Consider the following 26,889-nt stretch of genomic DNA (forward strand, 5'->3'; position numbering starts at 1 on the left):
TAAAAAAATCAAAATAAAGCATAATAAGTATTTTTTTTATTATACGTACTAAAATAATTATTTTATTATGTTTTATTTTTATTACGTAGAATGGAAATAATAAAATAATCAAAAGAAAACATAACAAAATAATTAATTTACTATTTTTATTATAATAAAAATAAAATATAATAAAAACATTATTTATTATAATAATTATTGTATTATACGTAATAAATTAATTCTTTTATTATGTTTTATAATAACATTAAAACATAATAAAATAATTATTTTATTATGTTTATTTTTATTACGTAGAATGGAAATAATACAAAAAATAAAACAAAATAAATCAAAATAAAACATAATAAAATTATTATTTTTAAAAAATAATTAATAAATTTATAATTAATTAATTTTTTATACATTTTTATTTTTTATTACGTTTAATAATAAAAATAAAACGTAATACAATGAACACAGAGCTCGCTAACACACACAACTGGCACACTAGTAACTACACTAGGACCCTCGAGATGCTACCAAGAGTTTAGTGTCGTTGATAGCGTGAGCACGCCACTAAACGCACTGAACTCTTCGATGTTAAGTTCGATTCCCGCATCCTCCACGAGGAATCTTTTTTTTAAATCAAATTTTAAATGTAACGCGCCAGCGTTATTGTTGGTGACATGTTCACATTGGTGAACCAGCTTGACGTCTCGTCGCCCTCGATTTTTGATTAGGATTTGCAGTTTAATAAACCCGCATCTTAGTTGATGTAAAAGTGCGGCGCGAGTTGCTCGCTGCGCTGAAGACTCCCGCCTCTGGGCGGCAGGCGGCGCTCGTGAGAACGCGAGAGGCGCCAGCTGAGAGCTGCACCCCGAGGAAGCGTCTTGGCGGCTTGTTGTTGTCGCAGTGAAACACGTTCATCACCTTCAGCGCAACAACGGGGTCTCTGCTCGTGAATGTAAAAACGGAGTTTCCTTTTTGAAAACTATTGTTTGCGTGGAGGATGCGGGGATCGAACCCGCGAGCTCCCGCGCGCTGAACGAGCAGCGCCCCCATCTCAGCTGCTGCCCCAGACACGAGGAGGGAGCGAGATTTCGGTAAAATCACGTGGGAAGAAAATAGATTTGATTATAAAAAATAATTATTAAACTCTTTAATTCCTGCAGTAATCAGCTCGGATGGTAGAGCGCTCGCTTATTGAACAACAAAAATGTTTATATCGAGCCCGTCTCTAAGATGCGGGTTCTTACTTTGATGCAAAGTCGTCACAGATGATGATGATGATCGCCGCGATGATGTCACAATGTCGTACGGAACGGGGCCCAAGCGAATCGTATCGTCCGTTTGGCGACATTTGTACTTTTCATGCTCATTCTGTTACACAGTTTATTTTAAAACGAAACGTTATCAATCTACAGACTCGCTATTCCTGCCACGCGTCACTATCAGCCTGTGGGGGGGTGGGGGGGGTAGTGGAGGGATGGGGGGGGGGTAGATGGGGGGGTCAGGTGATGGGGGGGAGGGCCAGTCACGTGATGGGGGGAGGGGCAGTCACGTGATGGGGGGAGGAGCAGTCACGTGATAGGGGGAGGGGCAGTCACGTGATAGGGGGAGGGGCAGTCACGTGACTACTTGTGGGGGGGGAGTTTGTTGGTGTGAGGGCGAGTGGAGGGAGTGGATTGAGGTGCGGAGCGAGAGAGACACAGAGAGAAGGCGAGTGGTGGTGATGGTGGTGATGGTGATGATGGTGGTGGTGATGGTGGTGGTGATGGTGGTGGTGATGGTGGTGATGGTGGTGGTGATGGTGGTGATGGTGATGATGGTGGTGGTGATGGTGGTGGTGATGGTGGTGATGATGGTGGTGATGGTGGTGATGGTGGTGGTGATGGTGGTGGTGATGGTGGTGATGATGGTGGTGGTGATGATGGTGGTGATGGTGATGATGTTGTTGATGATGTAGTTAATGTTGTTGATGGTGGTGATTGTTGTTGATGATGTTGTTGGTGGTGGTGATGTTGATGATGATGATGTTGTTGGTGGTGATGATGGTGGTGATGGTGATTGTGGTGATGGTGATTGTGGTGTTGATGATGGTGTTGATGATGTTGTTAATGTTGTTGATGATGATGTTGTTGTTGATGATGTTGTTGTTGATGATGTAGTTAATGTTGTTGATGGTGGTGATTGTTGTTGTTGATGTTGTTGATGTTGGTGGTGATCACCACCCACGATGCGCCCCGCGTGTTCACGCCGTTAGAACTGAGCTGCTCACCGGGTCGCGTCGTGCAAAGGGCGCCAAATTGTGGGGGGAGGGGATTTTTTTCCCTCTTCCTGTCAACGGGGGTATTATTTATTTATTTGTTAATTTATTTTTTTGTATTTTATTATATTTTTATATTTTACTAGCAGAAGTACCCGGCGTTGCCCGGGTGAAAAATATATTTCTTAATAACCTTACATATATACACAGATGGGCTGCTACCCCCCCCCCCGCGCTACAATAATACTGTCTAATCGCTATAATTTTATTATCTAGCGACCCTATAATAGTAATTGCACACATTGGGGTGGGGGGGGGGAGTGAAGAGGACGTGAAACTTTGATGAATTTACCTCAGAGTCGCGTGTTAATGCGCATATTTTAACGGGAATTCAAAATGGCGTCCACCCCGCGGCGAAGGCGTCGCTGCCCGTTGCCAGCGGCAACCGCCGTGGACAACCAAACAGACCAATCGCGTCTCGCACATCCCTCACATTTCGTCCAATGAAACTGCGTATGGTCCGGCGACACACACAGACACACACACAGACGCACAGACACACACACACAGACACAGACACACACACACAGACACACACAGACACACACAGACACAGACACACACACAGACACACACACAGACACACACACAGACACACACACAGACACACACAGACACACAGAGACACACACACAGACACACACAGACACACACACAGACACACAGAGACACACAGACACACACACAGACACACACACACAGACACACACACACAGACAAATAGACACACAGACAAACAGACACACAGACAGACACACACACAGACACACACACACAGACACACACACACAGACACACACACAGACAAACAGACACACACACAGACACACACACAGACAGATTTGCGATTTTATATATATAGATTTATTTTATTCTTCTTGGTTCTTTCGGTAAAGTCACGTAGAAGGTAAATAATAAAATAATAAAAATGGGTGCGTGGGGGGGGTAGTGGGGGGTGATATTGGGTGGTGATGATGAAGGTTGATCCATAGACAGACTCACAACACAGAGACCCATAGACTACAATGTTATCTCAATAGGAATCGATTCAAACCGCTCTCCGTTTCTATCACAATCGATTCGCAAATTATCCCAATAGGAATCGATTTTCTCTGAATCGATTTTCTCTGCACGTGACTTCGGCTGTCGCGTAGTGTGAGTGGGGAGTGGTGGTCCAGTGGTTAGCGCACTGTGTGTGAATGAGTGGTGGTGCAGTGGTTAGCGCACTGTGTGTGAATGAGTGGTGGTGCAGTGGTTAGCGCACCGTGTGTGAGTGAGTGGTGGTGCAGTGGTTAGCGCACTGTGTGTGTGTGGGGGAGATCCGGGCCAGGGCCCCGTGGTGTCGACGTTTCTCTATTTCCTCCTTCACGACGTTTGAATGACAACAACAAACAACGTGTCACTGTTGTCGTCGTCATCACCAGCGTCTCGCGTGCCTCTCTCACAGACTCCCCCGGCGATGTCGGCCTGCTCTTGGGCCGAAGCCTCGGGCTCGCCTAGCGGGGCTGCCGGGAGAGGCGCGCCTCGAGGCGGCCAGCGCAGTAGGCCGCAGGCGCCCTCCCGCCGCGGGCTCGTCGAGGAGAGCGACTGGGCGTGGTGGGTTCAGTGCGCGGCTGTTGGTCCCCACGTGACCACGCCGCTCGCCGCCGCCGCGTGTTGGGGACCACTTAGTCGGGGGGGGGGCTGGTTCAGGTTTCACTGATTAAGTGTAGTGTGTAGTGTAGTGTAGTGTGTAGTGCAGTGTGTAGTAGTGTATAGTGTAGTGTATAGTAGTGTGTAGTGTAGTGTATAGTGTAGTGTGTAGTGCAGTGTGTAGTAGTGTATAGTGTAGTGTATAGTAGTGTGTAGTGTAGTGTATAGTGTAGTGTGTAGTAGTGTGTAGTGTAGTGTATAGTGTAGTGTATAGTGTAGTGTATAGTGTAGTGTATAGTAGTGTAGTGTATAGTAGTGTAGTGTGTAGTGTAGTATAATAGTATAGTGCTAGTGTATAGAGTAGTGTATATAGTAGTGTATAGTGTAGTGTATAGTAGTGTATAGTGTAGTGTATAGTGTAGTATATAGTAGTGTAGTGTGTAGTAGTGTATAGTGTAGTGTAGTATAATAGTACAGCACTAGTGTATAGTGTAGTGTATAGTGTGTAGTGTATAGTATAGTGTATAGTAGTGTAGTGTATAGTGTAGTGTATAGTATAGTGTATAGTAGTGTAGTGTATAGTGTAGTATACTTGTACAGCACTAGTGTATAGTGTAGTGTATAGTATAGTGTATAGTAGTATAGTGTATAGTGTAGTATACTAGTACAGCACTAGTGTATAGTGTAGTGTATAGTGTAGTGTATAGTGTAGTGTCGTGTATAGTAGTGTAGTGTATAGTGTACTAGTTCAGCACTAACCGGTGTGTTGGAGAGCCAAGCCACAACATTTACAATCGGAGTACGACGTTTCTCCTGTAGTTGCAACTGGCTTCATCAGGCGACAAGCCGGATTTGTGTGGGGAAATGCTGTTTCGTTTGTGTTAAATTTACCAAATCCGTTTTAATAATGATTTTGCGTGTGCCAGGAAATGAGAGTACCTGAAAAAAAAGCTAAGGTTTTTTAAAATCCTTTATATTAAGTTCACTTGCTTGCGCGCTTACGACCGTGCAAATCTTTCGGTCGTTTTTTAACCCACTTCCCGTGATCTAATCGAGCTGACATTTTGCACACAGACTCGTTGTGCGTGACAATTTATTTTCGTGAAAAAAATTTTGCAAAATTTTACACTTTTTAGGTAATTTTTTTAAATATTAAATTACCAATTGCTTAATGGTGGCAGGCAATCATCTGACCCATAGGTGGCAGCCATCTCAAGCCAGAGGACGAGAGGACGCTAGCCGCCCGTTTCAAAGACCAATGTGGGCTGGGTTGTGGCGCATTGAACACGCATATAAAGGATTTATAGTGAAAAACTTAGTTTTTACGGGTTAATTTTTTGAAATTCCCATTGTGATAAACACGAAATAGCCTGTGAAGTTAGGCCTAACCTCCTCCCCCCTCCCTACAATCGCTGTTGGCCCACACGCACACACACACACTGCAGTGAGCAGGCAAGTGATATTGCCAGAGGTGACTCGCGTATGTGACTTACTAATGCGTCCGGACACAGACGAGAGACGCACACATGCAGACTAAACGCGGCCACGCACAGCCACAAAGACCACACACACACCATGCAGATTACACGCAGACACGCAGAGATTACACGGACGCGTAAAGACAAGATACAAAACACGTACTCGCAGACTAAATTAGACACGCACACCCACACACAAATACATGACCACACAATTTGTATGTGCACATGTGTTTGAAATAGTGTAGTGTATAGTGTAGTGTATAGTATTGTATAGTGTAGTGTATAGTGTAGTGTATAGTGTAGTGTGTAGTAGTGTGTAGTGTAGTGTATAATGTAGTGTATAGTGTAGTGTATAGTATTGTATAGTGTAGTGTATAGTGTAGTGTATAGTGTAGTGTGTAGTAGTGTATAGTGTAGTGTGTAGTAGTAGTGTATAGTATAGTGTATAGTGTAGTGTATAGTAGTGTATAGTGTAGTGTATAGTGTAGTGTATAGTGTAGTGTAGTGTATAGTGTAGTGTATAGTGTAGTGTATAGTAGTGTATAGTATTGTATAGTGTAGTGTATAGTGTAGTGTATAGTAGTGTATAGTGTAGTGTATAGTAGTGTATAGTGTAGTGTATAGTAGTGTATAGTGTAGTGTATAGTGTATAGTATAGTATACTAGTACAGCACTAGTGTATAGTGTAGTGTATAGTGTAGTGTATAGTGTAGTGTCTAGTGTAGTGTCTAGTGTAGTGTCTAGTAGTGTATAGTGTAGTGTATAGTCTAGTGTGTAGTGTATAGTATAGTATATTAGTACAGCACTAGTGTATAGTGTAGTGTATAGTGTAGTGTATAGTAGTGTATAGTGTAGTGGGTGGGGAGCGGTGGCGCAGCTGTTAGTGCAACGCTGCGCTCCGAACCTGGCGACCCGAGTTCAATTCCCGGATTGCGGCCAACACCAGTGACGATTATTTGAACCAATCCTGGGCCTCCCCTAGGTCGACTCGGCCTTAAATGAGCACCTGGTGCAGTGTGTAAACATCGCCACTGGAGAGACAAAGGCGGCCGGGCGTGGTGTTGGCCACCCACCCCCTCGTGTGCCGTGCCGGCCTTCATAGGTGCTCGCAAACAGCACTTGCCCCTACAGTCTGTACTGGCTATACGGGGGATATTTGTCTTTGTGTGTGTGTGTGTGTGTGCACACACACACACAAAACAAGATGCGTCTCCCACCATAGCCCTCTTTAGTTTGTTGGGGAAAGTGCTGTTTGGGAACATCTATGAAGGCTGGTTGGGATGTAAGAGTTCTATGGATTGGATCACCTGAATGAGAAGAGTAGTGCGTTGATATTGAGATGTGGTTCCATTATGTTTCATACTAATCCAAACATATATTTTCTTTAAGCGTTATGGATGAAGGCAGGGAATTACTTTAAATGATTGGCAGCGACTACATGTAATGATTGATGTTGGCAAACGTGGCGTCAGTTATATCAACAAATGTACATCAGCATTGGGAGCTGAAATTACCATGACATTGTGATGCAAATGTAATGGGTTCCGGAGACCCTTGTAGAGGTAACTTCTTTATTACAATCCAATACTCCAACAGTCCTGATACTCTGTTACAGCCTAGGTACACAGCCTAGGTACACAGCCTAGATACACAGCCTAGGTACACAGCCTAGATACACTACTCTGGCTACATTCTGGAACTCGCCCTCACAGTTCCAGAGTCCCACCACTGGCCCTCACAGCGTCCCAGGGTCCTAAGCCGGCTGGCCGGCGGGTCTTGAGCTACAACTGGCCCCAATCGTCCAGGGAGCTGCCCTTTTATGCCTCGTCCCCAACGAGGGGTGGGGTTGTGTGCGCCCCCAGGTATCCCACAGAGCACACAGCCCCCTGTTGGTGGCGCCAAGGGGCTTAACTGTCTGGGGTGCCTGGGATCCTAGCGCCTGGTGCCAAGGGGCTTAAGTGTCTGGGGTGCCTGGGATCCTAGTGCCTGGCGCCAAGGGGCTTAAGCATCTGGGGTGCCTGGGATCCTAGCGCCTGTTGCCAAGGGGCTTAAGCGTCTGGGGTGCCTGGGATCCTAGTTCCTGGCGCCAAGGGGCTTAAGCGTCTGGGGTGCCTGGGATCCCAGCGCCTGGTGCCAAGGGGTTTAAGTGTCTGGGGTGCCTGGGATCCTAGCGCCTGGCGCCAAGGGGCTTAAGTGTCTGGGGTGTCTGGGATCCTAGTGCCTGGCGCCAAGGGGCTTAACTGTCTGGGGTGCCTGGGATCCTAGCGCCTGGCGCCAAGGGGCTTAACTGTCTGGGGTGCCTGGGATCCTAGCGCCTGGCGTCAAGGGGCTTAAGCGTCTGGGGTGCCTGGGATCCCAGCGCCTGGCGCCAAGGGGCTTAAGCGTCTGGGGTGCCTGGGATCCTAGCGCCTGGCGCCAAGGGGCTTAAGCGTCTGGGGTGCCTGGGATCCTAGCGCCTGGCGCCAAGGGGCTTAAGCGTCTGGGGTGCCTGGGATCCCAGCGCCTGGCACCAAGGGCTTATCTGCCTAGGGTTCCAGAGCCCCCAGCAGCCCCTCCCCTCTTATGTCACGACACAAGGGCTGTGTTGGAAACTCTTCCTTCGTTGCCAATGTCTGCTTGTCTCCCTTGTGCTGTTGCATGTTCAGCCCCATCTGTTTGGACACGATAGAAGAGCCGTACATGACCAAGTGTGGCCACAGCTTCTGGTATGTGCGTGTCTGCTCGGAGGAGAATTGCTTCTGTTCCGTCTTGCAAAACACTCGCAGACCAAGTTTCTCGCAACCCAAGGTTTTACTGTACTTTGTTGTTGCATTCCATTTCTTTCCACCGTCCGGCGAATGCGCGACAATATTCGGTGATTGGTAAATTTTCCAATGATGCTGATAACGGTGATTGCCAATTTACTCGCCGTTGCATTTTGTCTGCGTTTCAGTTGCAAATGCATCCGTCGGAGTCTGGAGGAGAACAATAGCTGCCCAAAGTGCAGTTCCGCCATTAAGAATTCAAAGCAGATATATCCAAACTTCCTCTGTGAGTTGTTTTTAACTTATTTTCCATCCACCTGCATTTTTCGCGTATATTTTGTTTCACAGCAATGCAACACAGGCCTTCAACGATTGATGCTCTGCAAACCTTCTGGCTACCATCAAAGGTTTGTTCAAGTTCATGTATTAGGTATAGCCCTGTGAGCCATTCGGCTCTTAAATCGGGTGCAACTGCAACAAACAAAAAACAAAAACATGAACAAAAAAACATCTTAAAGTGAATATGTGACTAAGTGCAAACAGAAAATCCAAGAAAAGACAGAAAAATATTGCAGAAAAAACACCGTTACACCAATGCTGTGTGCAAAAATCCCAGTGGGATGCAAGTCAAACAACAACCACAAGACAACTTAGATTAAGGCCATCAGTCTAACTCTGTACTACAACAAACAAACATGGCTAAACCAATACACTTTTCGAAATCACAAAAAATAAAGCCATGAAAGCAATGAAACAGTGATCAATAGGAACTGTGACGGAATTGTACACGAAGCCATTCAGATATACAAACACAGACATAACTTAAACTAATACAAGTAAAATAAAATAAAAATCTTTTATTTTACTTTTATTAATTTGAATTTTTTACCTACGTGACTTTACCAAAAAAACCTAAGAATATGAATCCTTGCAGTCACGAAAGCTTCAAATCTAGAATAACTTCAACTGTGATGATGGGTACAAACTGAGTAATCATTGGAAATATGTTATTAACCATGCAAAAAAGATTTAACGACACATGTTTGGACGATCTTATTTGACAGGTACTATTCTACTTTACTGAGTGTTGACATCCCCAGCGTTTAACAGGTCTCTCCTTTTTAAATCCTTTATATTAAGTTCGCTTGCTTGCTTGCGCGCTTACGACCGTGCAAATCTTTCGGTCGTTTTTATTTAAATCCTTTATATTAAGTTCGCTTGCTTGCGTGATTGCTTGCTTGCGCGCTTATGACCGTGCAAATCTTTCGGTCGTTTTTTAACCCACTTCCCGTGATCCAATCGAGCTGATATTTTGTACACAGACTCGTTGTGCGTGACAATTAATTTTCGTGAAAAATTTTTTCAAAAATTTTACACTTTTTAGGAATGTTTTTTTTATATTTAATTATCTCAAGCCAGAGGACGAGAGGACTCTAGCCGCCACGCATATAAAGGATTTATAGTGAAAAACTTTGTTTTTACGGGTTAATTTTTTGTATTTGGATTATCAACCAACCCCAAGTGCACCTATTGTTCTCTTTTAGCCCCGCCCACCCCCCCCAACACGTTCCATTCATTGGCTACCACATTCAGATAAGCCCCTCCCCCCTCTCCCTTAACTTGTATATAAGAGCTTGTATCTTGGAATTTGGCCTCACTTGATGCAGCAAATCTGGCTGTGACGGTCCCACCTGATGACGGAGACTTGTGTTGCCTCCGAAACGTCGTGATTTATTATTATTTTATTTTTATTCATTTTATTAGTTATTTTTAAATCCTTTATATTAAGTTCACTTGCTTGCTTGCTTGCGCGCTTACGACCGTGCAAATCTTTCGGTCGTTTTTTTAACCCACTTCCCGTGATCAAATCTAGCTGACATTTTGCACACAGACAAAATTTCCATAACTTTACACTTTTTAGGAAAAAAATTTATTATAATTTAATTACCAATTGCACAATCATCTGACCCATAGGTGGCAGCCATCTCAAGCCAGAGGATGAGAGGACTCTAGCCGCCACGCATATAAAGGATTTATAGTGAAAAACTTTGTTTTTACGGGTAAATTTTTTACCTACCTGACTTTACCGAAATAACCTTAGAGTATGATGCTCGCGTTGTTTAATATTTAACAGCTTTTCCCCACACGCGTCTTTTCGCAGTGAACGAGCTGGTCCTGAAGCAGCGTCAGCGGCTAGAGAATCGAATCGAGATGGAACATCCGGTAATTGGAGATGTGCAGGGAAAAACATCACTGGCACATTTTATAGTAATAGGTTTTTACCCTTTCAACTGGTACAAAAACTGACACATTTGTACCAGTTGAAAGGGTAAAAACCTATTATTAGATTTTTCCATTGGTAAAGGAGATGTCTCATAGTGTAAATGCTTCACCCCGAGCTCTCAATACTCTGATAGTGCGCTGTCTTTGAGTTGTACGCCTTTTGGCGTCATCTGGTCCAACACCATGTGAGACTAGGCTCTAAGAAAAGCTGTCTCGGGTGTGGACCAATCAACTTCATGGACAGTGCATATCATCATCAGAGTTGTGTCTTTCTGTTTGCATTTTGACTGCTTGTGTTGTGGTTATTGCAAACATGATGCCTTGTATAAAGGTGTCAGTTTTTGTACCAGTTGAAAGGGTAAAAACCTACTACTATATTTTGCCACTGCTAAAGGAGATGTGGCCAGATCGCTACTGAGAAAGAGGTATGTAGCTCAGTGGACCTTAGCTGGCCAAACTAAAATGTAAATATTTGTTAAATAGTCCTCTACGTGGCCCACGGTTGGAGGTTACTGACCGAAGACGCGCCGTGCGCTACGGGCTGTCGGTGTCGCGTGGACAACGCAATGAACTTTGCTGAAAGTTCAAGTTCATTGATTAGGTGTAGCCCTGTGAGCCATTCGGCTCTTGAATCGGGTGCAACCGCAACAAACAACAAAAACAAAAACATGAACAAGAAAACATCTTAAAGTGACTTTGTGACTAAGTGCAAACAGAAAATCCAAGAAAAGACGGCAAAATATTGTAGAAAAAAACACCGTACACCGATCCCAGTGGGATGCAAGTCAAACAACAACAATAACCACCACCAGACAACTTAGATTAAGGCCATCAGTCTTACTCTGTACTACAACAACACAAACATGGCCAAACCAGTAAACTTTTCGAAATCACCAAAATAAAGCAATGAAACAGTGATCACATAGGAACTGTGACGGAATTTTCACAATAAACGACAAACAACATGTACCACCAGAACCCTGCTGAGACGACTCCCGGCAAGTGCTTTTCGCACTTCACGAGGTGACCGGCCACGTCTCTTGATCACCGTGTCACGTGACCCTTCCACCCTGCCGACCCCCCCCCTCTTCCTCACAGAGCGTCCATCACCGGCAGACTATCCAGGAGTTGCTGGCGCTGGACCGAGATGGCTTGGAGCTGGCCGACGTGAACCGCATTCTGGAGCTGCTCACTCAGAAGAAGATGCAGCTGGAAGCGGTGAGTTGGCGTTGTTTGTGACGGCGGCGTCAGGAGCAGTGCGGTGCCGCAGAGCTCGCTTGTCGAGAGGGCTTTCCCCCTTTTCTCTGGCAACAAAACTGATGAACACCATATGAGACTGGGCTCTAAAGAAAGCTGTCTCTGGTGTGGACCAATCAGTTTCAAGGACAACACATAAATGATCAGAGTATTGTTTTTTTTTGCATTTGACTGCAAGTATTGTGGTTAATGTTAACATGATTCAATCTTAATTTTGGAGCTTTCGTGACTGCAGGAATTATTCTTTGGTTCTTTCGGTTAAGTCACGTCTAAAGATAAAATAGCCAATTAAATAATAGCATATTACGACGTTTCGATTGCAACACAAGCAATCGTCATCAGGCATAAAAGAAATAGCAACAAAAATCTAACTAGAAAACTATAGACAGACATACAAGCAGACAGACATCTCTCTCTGTGTGTCTTTGTGGTATTTCTTGTGATCTCTCATTTACTTGATACAGCTGTCGTGGCTGTGACGGTTCCACCTGAAGACGGAGGCTTGTGTTGCTTATTAATTTAAATTTTTTACCTACGTGACTTTACCGAAAAAACCTAAAAATATAGTATTCATCCAAGCTACCAAGATCTGGACCAGTGTTTACCTCCCGGGTCTTAGTCATCAGTCAGGCTCGTTCAATGAACCCCGCTGGGCTAAGCGCTGACGTCAGTTGTTTGCGATCAGCACGGCACTCCCGCAAGCCTGCAGGCCTAACTGGGGGATCTCTGTTTGTGTGTCCGTGCGATCTGCAAGACTCCACCTTTGCTCGCACCGGTGACAGTGGCCAAGTCGCCTTCCAAGGGCGGCATCCGCAAGCCCCTTGCCACGGGGGAGGTCGTGAAGAAAAAGCGAAAAGTTTTGCATCTGTCGGACTCCGAGGGCTCGGACAGCATGGATTTCATGGTGAGTAATGCGACTGCTTTGATTGAAATTCTTTGGACGATGCAATGGGACTCGATCCACTCTCGTAGGGACAAAGCGGCTCGCTTGAGCGCTAGGGATGATTGGGTCATGTGTGGATGTTCACGCTGGATAGAAGCATTCTCCTAATGTGCGGTGCGCTGTGAAACTCAGAGCTCGACCAACTGGAGGGAGAGTTTTTCCCAGATAATTAAATAATTGCTGTAATCTAACAAACTATGTCATTGTAATCTAAGCCATTCATTTGACAATAACATTAAACAAAACATTTACAATTTAAAAACTAAAATCACTTCTGCAGTTTAATGCGAGTCTCCATCACCATCAATCAGATTCAAAGGGTCACTGGATGTGGGAAGGTGGAATAGACGTCTTGACGAGCTTGGAGCATTTGTTCAATGAACGTAGGATGAATGTGCCAGAGACGGAGAGTGCTCACAAAGCATGCCCGTGACCAAGGGACGGGTTTCTGAATTCCCAAAATAAAAAAAATGCAAATTTCGATTTGCTCGTACAATGCACTCGTATTCCGGCAAGGCCGAATAAATGTTTTAAATTGCAGGATCTTTGCGTGATTTTGTGGCTAGGTCGACGAAGAGCTGCTAGCAAGTGTGTCGGGCGTGATGACTGAAAAGGCCAGGGCAGCAGGCAAGATGAGATCTGCCATCGTTGTCACGCATGTCAAGACGGTGAGTGCACCAGACTCGCAGTCCCGTTTGATCTCCCGGCGCGGCAGGTTAAACAATGCTGATGATGATGATGTCACGCACTTTTTTCTCTTACTCCAAAATATCATTGTTGCTCTTCAACAATCTTTCACGTGGTGAGCCGCTTCGTAGAGCTGCTCGCGCTTGTGGCCGGGACGCTTCTGTGAGAGAAGCTGATGGTTTAGTGGGCCTTGCCTGGTAAGATAAACATCTACTTCAAGGACGGTGCATACATTATCAGAGTTGTGTTTTTTGTTTGCATTATGACTGCAGGTATTGTGGTCTATGCAAACATGACTCCTTATAAATGAGGTTCCAATGGTGTAAATGCTTACCCCAAGCTCTCATACTCTGATGGTGCATTGTCTTTGAGTTGTGCGCATTTTGGCGTCATCTGGTCCAACCCATGTGAGACTAGGCTCTAAGGAAAGCTGTCTCGGGTGTGGACCAATCAACTTCAAGGACAGTGCATACATTATCAGAGTTGTGTTTTTTGTTTGCATTCCGACTGCAGGTATTGTGGTCTATGCAAACATGGCTCCTCGTAAAAAAGGTGTCAGTTTTGTTGCCAGATAAAAGGGTAAAAAAAACAATTAACAAGAAAAAAATGGTTTAGGTTTTTTTTGTTTATTAGAAAAAAAACTTTTTACCTTCCCTACACTTTGCGCTCCTATTGTGTTTTTGTATTGTTTGTTGTTGTGAAATGTGAACGACCTCACCTGGCATACAGGAGGTCTCCCCGTGGTCGCGTGGCTTTTTCTCCAGGTTCTCCGATTTTCCCCTCCACATTTACAAACACGCTCTCAGAGTGTTTGGCTGCTATACATGTCCACGTGATAGGCCACTTGGTTGAGCTGTCATTTGTGGCCAGTACACTTCTGAACAAGAGCTATACAGCTCAGTGGGCCTCACCTGGTCAAATAAAAATACAAAGTTAATAGTTCTGGACATCTGTGAAAAACAGCTTCATATCTCATCGCATTCCTCCAGTATCAATACATCTTCTCATCTATATATATAAAATCGTTCATGTCTGTGTGTCTGTGTGTGTGTGTGTGTGGACTGCACTTTCATTGGACGGCGGTTGCCCCTGGCAACGGCTAGCCACGCCTTCGCAGCTTTCATTGGACCTGGCAACGGCTAGCCACGCCTTCGCCAAGGGCTGCAGTTTCATTGGACGGCGGTTGCCCCTGCCAACGGCTAGCCACGCCTTCGCCACTTTCATAAGCTCCGTATTTAATTAAATATTAGCCATTACACAGTATTGTTGGAGCGCTAGGGGGGGGGGAAGGAACGCCACCCGTACCCTGCCTCTTCCAAGCCCACAATTTTAGGCGAGGCCGCAGGCTTTGCACGCTACTAGGCCTCGACACCCACCACGCCACTCTGAGGTAAATTCATCAAAGTTTTTCCTACTCTTCACTACACCCCCACCACAATGTGTGCTATTAATATTACTTTTAAACCCAACGCGCCAACAATCGATCACTTTAATGTTCACTGTACAAATACTCATTAAGCTGGGTGAGCGTACTGCCAGTCTATCATGTACACTGTAGCCTGCTTATTAAGCTCGGTGAGCGTACTGCCACTCTATCATGTACACTCTAGCCTGCTTATGAAGCTCAGTGCGTGTACTGGCAGTCTATAATGTGGACTCTTGCCTGCTTATTATAATCGATTCTTTATATGTTCTTTGCACAAACAGTCATTAAGCTGCTTGAGCGACCCCAGTTCGATTCCAACTCACGCCCACCACCGCTGACGATTATTTGAAACGGACCTGGCCCTCCCCTAGGTCCACTCAGCCTCAAAAGCGTAACTGCTGTCGTGTGTGAACATCGTCACTGGGGAGACAAAGGCGGCGGGGCATCGTGGATCCAAGTCCCCGGCAAAGCCGGGTCATGTGTGTGTGTGTTTGTGTTTATGTGTATGTCTGTGTGTCTCTATGTATGTGTGTATGTATGTGTATGTATGTGTTTGTGTGTATGTGTGTGTGTATGTATGTGGGTTTTTTTTATGTCTTTATGTGTATGTCTGCGTGTCTCTATGTATGTGTGTATGTACGTGTGTGCATGTGTTTGTGTGTATGTATGTGTGTGTCTATGTATGTGTGTGTATGTGTTTCTGTGTATGTATGTGTGTGTATGTATGTCGGTTTTGCCGCCGTGGTGGATCCAAGTCAAGCAACGACTTTGTCGTATTAAGTCGCTATACACAGCGTTGCCCGGGAGGAAAATACATTTTTACTCTTAACAAATCTTTTCTACATTACATAGCAATGACAAAACAACTGTCTAATTACTTTTTAACCCGACGCGCAAAAAATATATTCTTTCTAAGGTCACTGTGCAAATACTCATTCAGCTGGCTGAGCGGACTGCCAGTATATTACGTACACTGTAGCCTGCTTATTACATTCGGTCAGTGCACTGCTTATGAAGCACAGTGGGTGTACTGCCAGTCTATAATGTGGACTGTAGCCTGGTTCTTAAATAAAGTTAGTCAATTGGTAACACGTAGGCTTTCGCTAACATTATTCATAAACACCGTTATTGCCTTTAGATCGCCTTATTTATTAATGTGTTGTAACACTCCACCACCCCACACGGACAATCAGTACAAAAGTGTCCCGTTGATAAAACAATCATAGTTCACTGCTTTACGCCACCGCTGTGTTCAAGCGTTCAAACACTACAATTAACATTTCTGATTAAAAAACAACTGTATCCTTATGTTTAAACCCCACGCGCCATTATGTTTCAACCACACGCGCCAAAAATCGATTCTTTCCATCTTCACTGTACTAATTGTCATTCAGCTGGGTGAGCGTACTGCCACTCTATAATGTACACTGTAGCCTGCTTAATAAGTAAAGTCACTCATTATGTAACACGTACGCTTTGCCAACCATTATTCAAAAACAACATTATTGCCTTTACATCGCCTTCTTTATTAATGTGTTGTAACCCTCCACCACCCCACACGGCCAATCACTACAAAAGTGTCCCCTTCATAAAACACTAATAGTTCACTGGTTTAGCCCACCGGTGTGTTCAAGCGTCAAACCACAAAAAATACCATTTCAGAGTAGGACGTTTCGCTTATGCTCGATTCAATTACCAGCCAAACGTCCTACTCCACAATTCTCTGTCCGTCTGTGTACGCTCGCTTGCGAGCCATTTGCCCGGAGCCACGTACCGTGCCCCGCCATGGCAATAGGCATGTCAGTATTTTTTTATCCGTCACCTTTAATGTCGTTTTTTTTCGTCTTTTGTTAACTTTGCTATTTATTAATTTCCCCGCGCCGCTCCGCGCTTCCCATACAAACTATTGCACCATCGATCCCCGCGTCTTTCATAGGAGAATATCTTTTTCAATCTTTTCTATTAAGTTTGCTGCCACGCATATTCATAATTTACTGTTAAACAATTTACTTTCACGCATTATACTTATTCTTTATTCATGTGCGTGACCATCCCAAATCACGCACCTTTCGTGGGGGAGACGGCTAATGCCAAGTTGCACGCTGGTAGTGACAGCAACATTTTTTTTCCCCTTAAAAATGCTTTACAAATACACTAAACGCTCACCTAAATTCTTCACTGCCTCATGTCCTGCCACATATCCACTTCTCCCGAGGGGGGTGCGGCCAACCGTGCGTTTTCTGTACCATGGCTTTGCCCACATTTACCTTCCGTACCAATCCGATATCTCGAGGATCCCCAAGCCGGTACACACTCATTTTCCGAGCGTTCGCGATTTTTGTGTTGCCTCACTCTAGAGTTTCCTGTAGCGAACCGGACTTCACCTAAAGCTAATGATCCGAGCCAACCGCCTACACCTTGAATTGTATGGCCAATGGCAGAGACGTGTTCACACCGCAAGGTGGAAACAGACTGGTCATACCGAAAGGCGTCAGGTCAACGTTTCGTTTGGAACCCCATAAATCGGGGCCACGCAACACTATTTTCACACCGCCATAGTCGTGTTGCCCCATCGGAAGGGCCCCATTGGAAGGGATCTCCAACACGACTTGAGAGCACCACAGTCGTGTTGCCTCATTGCTAGCGAACTACAACACTACTCTAAACTACAGTTGGGTTTCCCCATTCGTAGGGATAATCAACCCCACTGTCAACCGACATTTAGTGTTGACGCTTTTGCGTTCAGCGCTATTGGTGGTCTTTTCCCACGCACGTGTCAACTTGCTGCACTTCATTCGAAGTTCTTTTTTCTCTTCCATAGAAACAAAGTATCCATGTCTACATCAAGCAAGGGAAAGCGTAAAGCGCAAACCACGACAACTAAACAAGCCAACAAAAAAGCCCGTACAACCACCGACGAAGCACCCTCCATACCTGCACCAAAGCGCGTTATGACCGAACAACAAAAAAAGCTAAAACGTCAACGGCCGGCGTTTATACATGCGGCGCAAACGGCTAAAGCCTTGCAACAAAGCCGCCACAATAAAGCAATTGCCAAGGCGCGTTTGCGCACCCAAGCTACTGCAAAACAACTTGAAGCCAGACGCCAACGCAACCGAGAGCTCATGTCTTACGCACGTGCCAACGAAACCCCCGAAGAACGCGACGCGCGACACCTACGCAACCGTGAGGTTACGTCGGACGCACGTGCCGCGGAAACCGAGGAACAACGCGACGCGCGACGCCAACGCAACCGAGAGCTCATGTCGGACGCACGTGCCGAGGAAACCGACCATGAACGCGAGGCGCGACGCCAACGCAACCGAGAGCTCATGTCTTACGCACGTGCCAACGAAACCCCCGAACAACGCGAGGCGCGACGCCACCGCGACCGCGAGGCGACGTCGGACGCACGTGCTAACGAAACCGCTGAAGAACGCGACGCGCGACGCCTCCGCAACCGGGAAGTTATGTCGGCCGCACGTTCTAACGAAAGCACCGAAGAGCGTCAAGCGCGACGCCGAGTGGATCGCGAGGCAACTGCCGTGGCACGGCAAAATGAAGATGAACGCCAACTCTCAACACCACGCGCTGACGATGCGCAGCGCAGAGCTGTCCGGGTCTCGACAAACTATCGAGACCTAATTGGCGCGGCATTCGTCTATTCACCCCACGACCCATATGCCGATATGCGCGTTCTCCAACTTGGTCTCATGGACAAGCGGTGTGTCCAATGCACTGCTTTAACGTTTGCAGGAGAACCCAAGGGTCTATGTTGTGCAAGTGGCAAGGTTGTATTGCCTGCTTTGCCACAACCCCCTTCGCCGTTGAATCAACTGTTGTACGGGAATGGAGACTTGGATCGGCATTTCCAAAACAATATCCGGCGCTTTAACTCTGCATTTCAGATGACCAGCTTTGGTGCTGACGTTAAGGATCAGGGGGGCTTTATGCCAACGTTTCGCGTCAAGGGTCAAGTGTACCATAGAATAGGGTCATTGTTGCCTTTCGCTGATAATAATCCTCAGTTCTTGCAGATTTATTTCTGCGATGGTATCGACACCGCCACCAATGCTCGATTGAGCTTCACAGTTCAGAACGAACGAGATCGGTCCAAGGACCGTGAGGTGGTTGTGATGCTTCAAGACATGCTTAATGACCACAACGAGTTGGTGCGGCAGTTCAAAAACCATCTTGGGAATTTGACTACACCAGGCCAGCGCTTGATCATTCGTGGGGACAAAACACCTGGGGATGAACATCGTGGGCGCTACAACGCACCAACAGCACCCGACGTCGCAGTCATCATCTGTGGAGAAAACGGAAAGAAAAGGGACATTGTGCTTGAGAAATCAAGCGGTGTTCTGGTGCGGATTTCCGAATTTAATCCAACGTATGATCCACTACAGTACCCCTTGATTTTTTGGAACGGGCATGATGGTTATCACTTTGATATATATCAAAACGGAGGGCAAAGCGCTAAAAAGGTGTCATGTATGCAATTCTACTGCTACATGCTCATGATTCGCGACGGTACTAAGAACCTATTGCTGTACTATCGTGAATTGTTCCATCAATTCGTCGTCGACATGTACGCCAAAATTGAATCTGAACGATTGGACTTTATCCGTTACAACCAAACAAAATTGCGCAGTGAATCTTACTTCCATTTGTGTGACGCGATGAATCAGGCAGACGCGGATCCTACTCAAATTGGGAGACGTGTCGTCTTGCCTGCTACGTTCACTGGTAGCCCGAGACACATGCACAAATACGCTCAAGATGCCATGGCGTATGTGCGCAAGTACGGCCGACCTGATCTTTTTGTTACGTTCACATGCAACCCCAAGTGGGAGGAAATACAACGTCATCTATTCCAAAACCAAAAACCTACACATCGTCACGATGTGATCGCTCGGGTCTTTCGTCTCAAGCTTAAAAAAATGATGGAAGTCATCTGGAAGGGAAAAATATTTGGTGACACCATTTGCCACATGTATTCGGTGGAATGGCAAAAACGTGGGTTACCCCATGCGCACATCTTGGTTTGGTTGGCTACAAAAATACGCCCCAATCAAGTGGATCTCATTATCACTGCTGAGATCCCAGATTCCAACATGGACCCTGCTTTGTACACAACTGTCACTACAAACTTGCTTCATGGTCCATGCGGAAGGGACAATCCTTCCTCACCGTGCATGCTAAATGGCGTTTGTTCCAAGCGCTACCCCAGGCAATTCATTGTCGAAACACAAACTGACAAAGAAGGGTATCCTTTATACAGAAGACGAGATTCCAACCATGGTGGTCATACATTCAAAAAGACTATCCGTGGGAAAGAATTTACGTACGACAACCGATATGTTGTGCCATATTCGCCGATTTTGTGCAAAATGTTCCATGCGCACATCAATGTCGAATTTTGTCAGTCTGTGAAGGCTATCAAATACATTTGCAAGTATGTCTACAAAGGCAGCGACCAAGCTGTGTTTGAGGTCACTGGAGGCACGGCAAATTTTGACGAAGTTCGACAGTTTCAACAGGGCCGCTACATAAGCAGCAACGAGGCTATATGGAGAATCTTCAGCTTTTCCATCCATGATCGGTTTCCTGCCGTTGTCCATCTTGATGTGCATCTAGAAAACGGTGAACGCGTGTATTTTACAGCCGGCAACGTCGACAAAGTCCTTCAAGTGCGTCGCAATACTACGTTGACTGCATTCTTCAAACTTTGCGAAAGCGATGAGTTTGCGCGTACGCTACTGTACTCTGACATTCCGTCGTATTACACTTGGAAGAACTACACTTGGAACCGTCGTCTCAAGGGCCTACCAGTGGAAGGCTGGCCTGGCGTTTGCAAGGACCACGCATTGGGTCGCCTCTATACCGTTCATATGTCCCAAACGGAATGCTATTATCTCCGCTTGCTTTTGATTAACGTCAGAGGCCCAACATCCTTTCACTCCATTAAAACGGTCGATGGACAACTTTGTGATACGTTTAAACAAGCGTGCCAAGGTTTGCACCTTCTGGAAAGCGAACATCATTTGCACCAGGCCATGCAAGAAGCAGTAGACTGTCGAGGACCGTCAAAAATCCGAGATCTATTCGCTATTATTTTGACTACGTATACTCCAGCTAATGCGAGAGACCTGTGGGATGCTTACAAAGATCACATGGCTGAAGACATTCTATTTCGCTATCAAAATGAGTCCAACGACCAAGGACTTAAATTGTCCGATGCTATGACTAATGAGGCTTTGATCTTGATAGAGAACATCACTTTGTCTATGGCGGGCCGCCCGTTGGAACACTTTGGTCTGGATACACCTCGACGAGACCTTCCAGTGCCCCTTTGTGCTGAAATTGTTCGGGAGCACAACTACGATACTATTGCTCTCTCACATTTAGTGGACCACAATCTGCCTCTATTGCAGAATGTGCCTGCGCAACATACGGCATATGTATCATTGATAGAGAAGATCTACTCCGGACAAGGTTCCGTCACCTTCCTCGACGCACCTGCTGGCACTGGGAAGACGTTCCTCATCAACACCATATTAGCCTCTGTCCGGTGCAAAGGAGATATTGCGTTAGCAACAGCTTCTTCTGGCATTGCTGCTACTCTTATGGATGGGGGACGCACAGCTCATTCCACATTCAAGCTACCACTCAATTTGACACGTGAAGATGCCACTTGCAATATCTCCAACCAAAGTGGTACTGCCAAATTGTTACGTGCTTGCAAAGTCATTGTTTGGGATGAATGTACGATGGCACACAAAAGAGCTGTAGAACTCCTCGATGACACTTTACGCGATATCCGCGAACCCCGTCAAGTCATGGGAGGAGTCTGTGTCATTTTATCAGGGGACTTTCGTCAGACACTGCCTATCATTACCCGGGGAACCATGGCGGATGAGGTCCATGCGTGCTTGAAGAAAAGCCGCCTTTGGACCCAGGTCGATAAGCTAAAGTTGACTACTAACATGCGCCTATTGACCAGTGGGGATTTGTCGGCTCAACGTTTTGCCGACACATTACTCCACATTGGAAATGGGACTATGCAGCCAATCCATAACGATGACATTACACTCCCTATCGACTTTTGTCATATGTTGTCGTCTCCTAGCGACTTAAAAGACAAAGTCTATCCTGATATCGCCACCAAACCTATGGGAGATGATTTGTGCACTTGGCTATGTGCACGAGCTATACTGCCACCCCGGAACGATGATGTCAATGCAATCAATGCTCATATTTTGGGGTTGCTGCCACAGCCTGCTGTGACGTACAAGTCGTTCAACAAGACACTTGAAAATGACGATGCAGTACGCTTTCCCACTGAATTTCTTGACTCTCAAGAATTGCCAGGCATGCCTCAACACAAACTCACGCTGAAGGTTGGCGCACCTATACTTTTGTTGCGAAATCTCAATGCTCCAAAACTCTGCAATGGTACAAGACTTTGTGTCAAGTCTTTGTTTCCAAACTTAATTGAAGCAGTTGTGTTGACTGGCAGTCACAAAGGGGTTGAAGTGCTATTGCCACGGATCCCCATTATTGCCGAAGATGTCCCATTTCCCTTCAAGCGAACGCAATTCCCCATTCGTTTGGCTTATGCAATGACCATTAACAAATCTCAAGGTCAAACATTCCTAATTGCTGGGATCAATCTACAAACGCCTTGCTTTGCCCACGGCCAACTATACGTGGCCTGCTCTCGCGTCGGATCCGCCAAAAACGTATTTGTCTACGCACCTGGCGGTATCACGAAAAACATTGTGTACCCACAAGTTCTCATTGATTAGTTTCTAAACTTCCGTAATCAATTATCTTTAAACACTTCACTTAAACACACTCTTTACTTACCTTTTTATAACACTCCGTAATAAATTATTCGATACACTTTAACATCTTTCTCTGTCCCCACTTATGTACCCGCCACAAGCGCAACGCGTGCACATGCAAACCACAAAATACAAAGCCTCCAACTCAGACAACACGTGAGGACCCGTGCAACGGCGGGTTTTACTGCGAATTGCCAAAGTTGTCAATATGTGTGTCTGTTCAACATGTTAACCGTATTTCCCGACATGCAACAAACAGCAAATTTCGCATGGGGCTACTTTGCAGACTGTACACCATGCAAACATTCTCAAAATACACTTTTTTTAGGGGAGGGGGTGAGCTCAATAATTCATATATTTTGGTACACCAATTGACCTGTGACGTCAAATATGTCATGTGACCCGCGCATGTGTAAGCGTAACGCATTGCAGTGTCGTGGTTAGCGCGCCGCGCTACGAACCCGGCCACCCAAGTTCCATTCCCGCTCACGGCCACCACCGGTGACGATTATTTGAACCGGTCGTGGGCCTACCCTAGGTCCACTCAGCCTCAAAAAGAGTAACTGGTGTGGCGTATGAACATCGCCACTGGGGAGACAAAGGCGGCCTGGCGTCGTGTATCCAAGACCCGGGCGAAGCCGGGTAGTACAGCTAGTTCTCTATAAATGGGCGCACCGTTTCATTGCTCGCCTGCTTGTGTGTGCTGGGGTCAAGTTGCGGGTGTATTCCCACCATCGTCCAAGATGCCGTGTACAGCGGTCACCCTCTGTAGAACTCCCACCAGAGCTCCTTCTGCCTGCAGTGACGTGACTTCTTCTCTTTCCCACGTGTCTCGCTGCATTTCTTCTGGCGGTTGCTCTCATTCCCAGTCCGCGTGTAGCGGCATCAATGCCAGTCACCTGATTGGTCACCCCGCCCGTTCAAGGCGACTGTTTTGACCAATCTTCAATGAGCCCATTGATGAACGTAGATCTCAGACACGATGCGGGGTTGAGTCGGTGGGAGACTGCCGGGGACTGCCAGGCTTGGCCTACGAGGTGGTCAGGAGATGGCAGTGTAGCCATGGATTCTTGACTCTATCAGTGTGGAGCTTTTGAGTGCTCCCCCCCCCCTCTTATGTAAATGCTGTTTAATGTTTACAATAATATTGTGTTCGTGTCAGATGTTTTGAGCCCTCGTTTTCACGTTGACATTCTTGTTTTTGTGGCATTGAGACTTCATCGGCCACAATCATTCCACTTCCGGACGAAGACCTCCCCGCGCAATCGCCATCTCTCACGATCCTGCAGATATAATGATCCACACTCAGCGCCTACGCACGCCGCTCAATTCATCGCTCCATCTCCTCGCTTGGAGCCGTCTCAGTCGAGTATCTCCCGTTGGATGCCATTCCGGTCCATGTTTTCTTGACCATCGTCCATCATCCCTCTCTCGGCACCCGTCCAGCACAAGCTGCCGGCTTCCCTCAACAGTGTGAACGATGTCATGGAGCTGTGTGTATTATCTAACACTCGTGTTGTTGTCCGTGCGTATGTGCGTTGAACTTCGTTCGCAACACCGTGCGTTGCCATGAACCCTGTGTACATGATCTGACCCTCGTGTCCGTACGTACGTACGTGTGTGTGTATGTGTGTGTGTGTACGTGTCCGTACGTACGTGTGTGTACGTGTGTGTGTGTACGTGTGTGTGTGTACGTGTGTGTGTGTACGTTGTGTGTGTGTACGTGTGTGTGTACGTGTGTGTGTGTGTACGTGTGTGTGTGTGTGTACGTGTCCGTACGTACGTGTGTGTGTACGTGTGTGTGTACATGTGTAGCGGTTAGCGCGCTGCGCTATGAACCTGGCGACCCGGGTTCGATTCCCGCTCACGGCTAACACCAGTGACGATTATCTGAACCGGTCCTGGGCCTCCCCTAGGTCGACTCAGCCTGAAATGAGTACCTGGTGCGGTGTGTAAACATCGTCACTAGGGAGACAAAGGCGGTCGGGCGTGGTGCTGGCCACCCACCCCCTCGTGTACCGTTCCGGCCTTCATAGGTGCTCGCTAACAGCACTTGCCCCTACAGTCTGTTCAGGCTATACGGGGGATCTTTGTCTTGTGTGTGTACGTGTGTGTGTGTGTGTGTGTGTCCGTACGTACGTACGTGTGTGTGTGTATGTGTCCGTACGTACGTACGTACGTGTGTGTGTACGTGTGTGTGTGTGTGTACGTGTGTGTGTGCGTGTGTGTGTGCGTGTACGTGTGTGTGTACGTGTGTGTGTACGTGTACGTGTGTGTGTACGTGTGTGTGTACGTGTGTGTGTGTGTACGTGTGTGTGTACGTGTGTGTGTACGTGTGTGTGTACGTGTGTGTGTGCGTGTGTGTGTGCGTGTACGTGTGTGTGTGTGTACGTGTGTGTGTGTGTACGTGTGTGTGTACGTGTGTGTGTGTGTACGTGTGTATGTGTGTACGTGTGTGTACGTGTGTGTACGTGTGCGTGTGCGTACGTGTGCGTGTGCGTACGTGTGCGTACGTGTGCGTGTGCGTGTGCGTACGTGTGCGTGTGTGTACGTGTGTGTACGTGTGCGTGTGTGTACGTGTGCGTACGTGTGCGTGTGTGTGTACGTGTGTGTGTACGTGTGTGTGTGTGTACGTGTGTGTGTGTGTACGTGTGTGTGTGTACGTGTGTGTGTGTACGTGTGTGTGTTGAACTTCGTTCGCAACACCGTGCGTAGCCAACCGTGCGAATCGGAGGTGCGGGCGGATGGACAACAAAAACGTTGTTCCTTTCACCGTCTCTCAGTGTAATTCCTAGCGAGCATCACATTAAACTTGGACTGTCTGGCACGCAACATATCGGTAGAACATTAAACTTGGACTATCTGGCATGCGACATTTCTTTGCAGCGTCCGAGATGTAGCAGCCAACCTCAAGTCGGCTACCTTAGCACGAGTTTGAATTTCCTTCCGATTCAATTTGAAACTTTACCTGTCACACGCAGCCCACGGGGAATCCGCGCGCGTTATTTCGAGGACACGCCACGGCAAGGTGGAGGAGGCATCCACCGCAGGAGCTGTGCACCTCGTCACGAGAGACGAACACCAAGCCACGCTCACTTGAGCAGGAGGACCACTCTAGACTTTTGACGATGCCCAATTGTCTTCGATGTGTTCATTTGTTACAGGCGATTGAGATCTCAAGAAAAACCACGTTGACAGCAAAGATCAAACAAGGGAAGATGGTCTCTGCATCACCTTCCATCAAGCTTCCTGCAAAACGGCGACACTCACCCTTTGACTGGTTTGAGGGTCCAGATGTCGACACCACTTCTGAATCTGAGGATTAAAAGAGAATCGGAGTTTGTTTTGAGGGACGTTGTTTTACGTTCCATTGTTCTTGGCGAAATGGTAGCCAGGGTGGAGACTTTTAGCCACCGCAGTTAAAATGTTTTGGGTGTTCAGTTTTAAGTCGCTGCTTTTCATCAATTTTCAGAGAGGAGGTGGGGGGGGTGGACACTTTCGCTGTTAACACTGGTCAACAACAACAACACAGCATGTTTTTCTGGCCTGGACTTTTGCAGCTGTTCTAGACTAATTTCAGGGTGCTGATTCCAAATCTGATCTCAGATTTGCTCAATCACATCTCATTTTTAAATCCTTTATATTAAGTTCGCTTGCTTGCTTAGGACCGTGCAAATCTTTCGGTCGTTTTTTAACCCACTTCCCGTGATCCAATCGAGCTGACATTTTGCACACAGACTCGTTGTGCGTGACAATGCATTTTCCTGAAAAAATTTTTCCTAAATTTGACACTTTTTAGGTAAAAATTTAAATATTTAATTACCAATTGCTTAATGGTGGCAGACAATCATCTGACCCATAGGTGGCAGCCATCTCAAGCCAGAGGACGAGAGGACTCTAGCCGCCCCGATGCCACGCATATAAAGAATTTATAGTGAAAAACTTTATTTTTACGGGTTAATTTTTTATGCTATTGGCATACCCCATTTTCATTGATTTTACCCGAAATTAACTCTTGTCACTTATGATTGCAAGTTGTTGCGAGTCAGTGACTGCTTTAGTGTTAAAATATGGTGCTGTATTTTTAGGATAGTGTGTTTATAATATAATTTTATGTAGATATCCACATTTATTTAATATTTTTCTTCTGCAGTTTTTATTGAAAATGCAATCTTTGATATCTCAAAAACATTTTGATTGCATTTTGATTGTAAAGTGAACGTTCATTGTTTCTGTTCGTTGCGTGTACGCTCAAAATTAAAGCGCTTAAAATCGCAA

The 26,889-nt window shown here is 46.1% G+C and overlaps 1 protein-coding gene across 1 annotated transcript; it reads left to right on the forward strand.

Annotated features, from left to right (window-relative positions):
• The first annotated feature begins 1,636 nt into the window (after window positions 1-1,636).
• Window positions 1,637-26,889, forward strand: LOC133362673 (E3 ubiquitin-protein ligase COP1-like). The gene is made up of 9 exons (XM_061581596.1): window positions 1,637-1,672; window positions 3,756-3,904; window positions 8,067-8,126; window positions 8,354-8,451; window positions 10,327-10,388; window positions 11,547-11,666; window positions 12,460-12,609; window positions 13,215-13,316; window positions 25,776-26,889. The coding sequence occupies exons 2-9, from the start codon at window positions 3,768-3,770 to the stop codon at window positions 25,935-25,937; spliced, it is 891 nt and encodes a 296-aa protein (XP_061437580.1). The 5' UTR covers window positions 1,637-1,672; window positions 3,756-3,767; the 3' UTR covers window positions 25,938-26,889.

The sequence above is a fragment of the Lethenteron reissneri genome, unplaced genomic scaffold (assembly GCF_015708825.2).
Source record: "Lethenteron reissneri isolate LAM-NWPU_2019-01 unplaced genomic scaffold, ASM1570882v1 scaffold_1575, whole genome shotgun sequence".
Lineage (NCBI taxonomy): Eukaryota > Metazoa > Chordata > Hyperoartia > Petromyzontiformes > Petromyzontidae > Lethenteron > Lethenteron reissneri.

Coding starts and splice junctions, on each gene's coding strand:
- LOC133362673 (XM_061581596.1), top strand. CDS start 3,768: ATGTCGGCCTGCTCTTGGGCCGAAGCCTCGGGCTCGCCTAGCGGGGCT. Junction 10,389..11,546: donor GAATCGAGATGGAACATCCG/GTAATTGGAGAT, acceptor TCTTCCTCACAG/AGCGTCCATCACCGGCAGAC. Junction 11,667..12,459: donor AGAAGATGCAGCTGGAAGCG/GTGAGTTGGCGT, acceptor GCGATCTGCAAG/ACTCCACCTTTGCTCGCACC.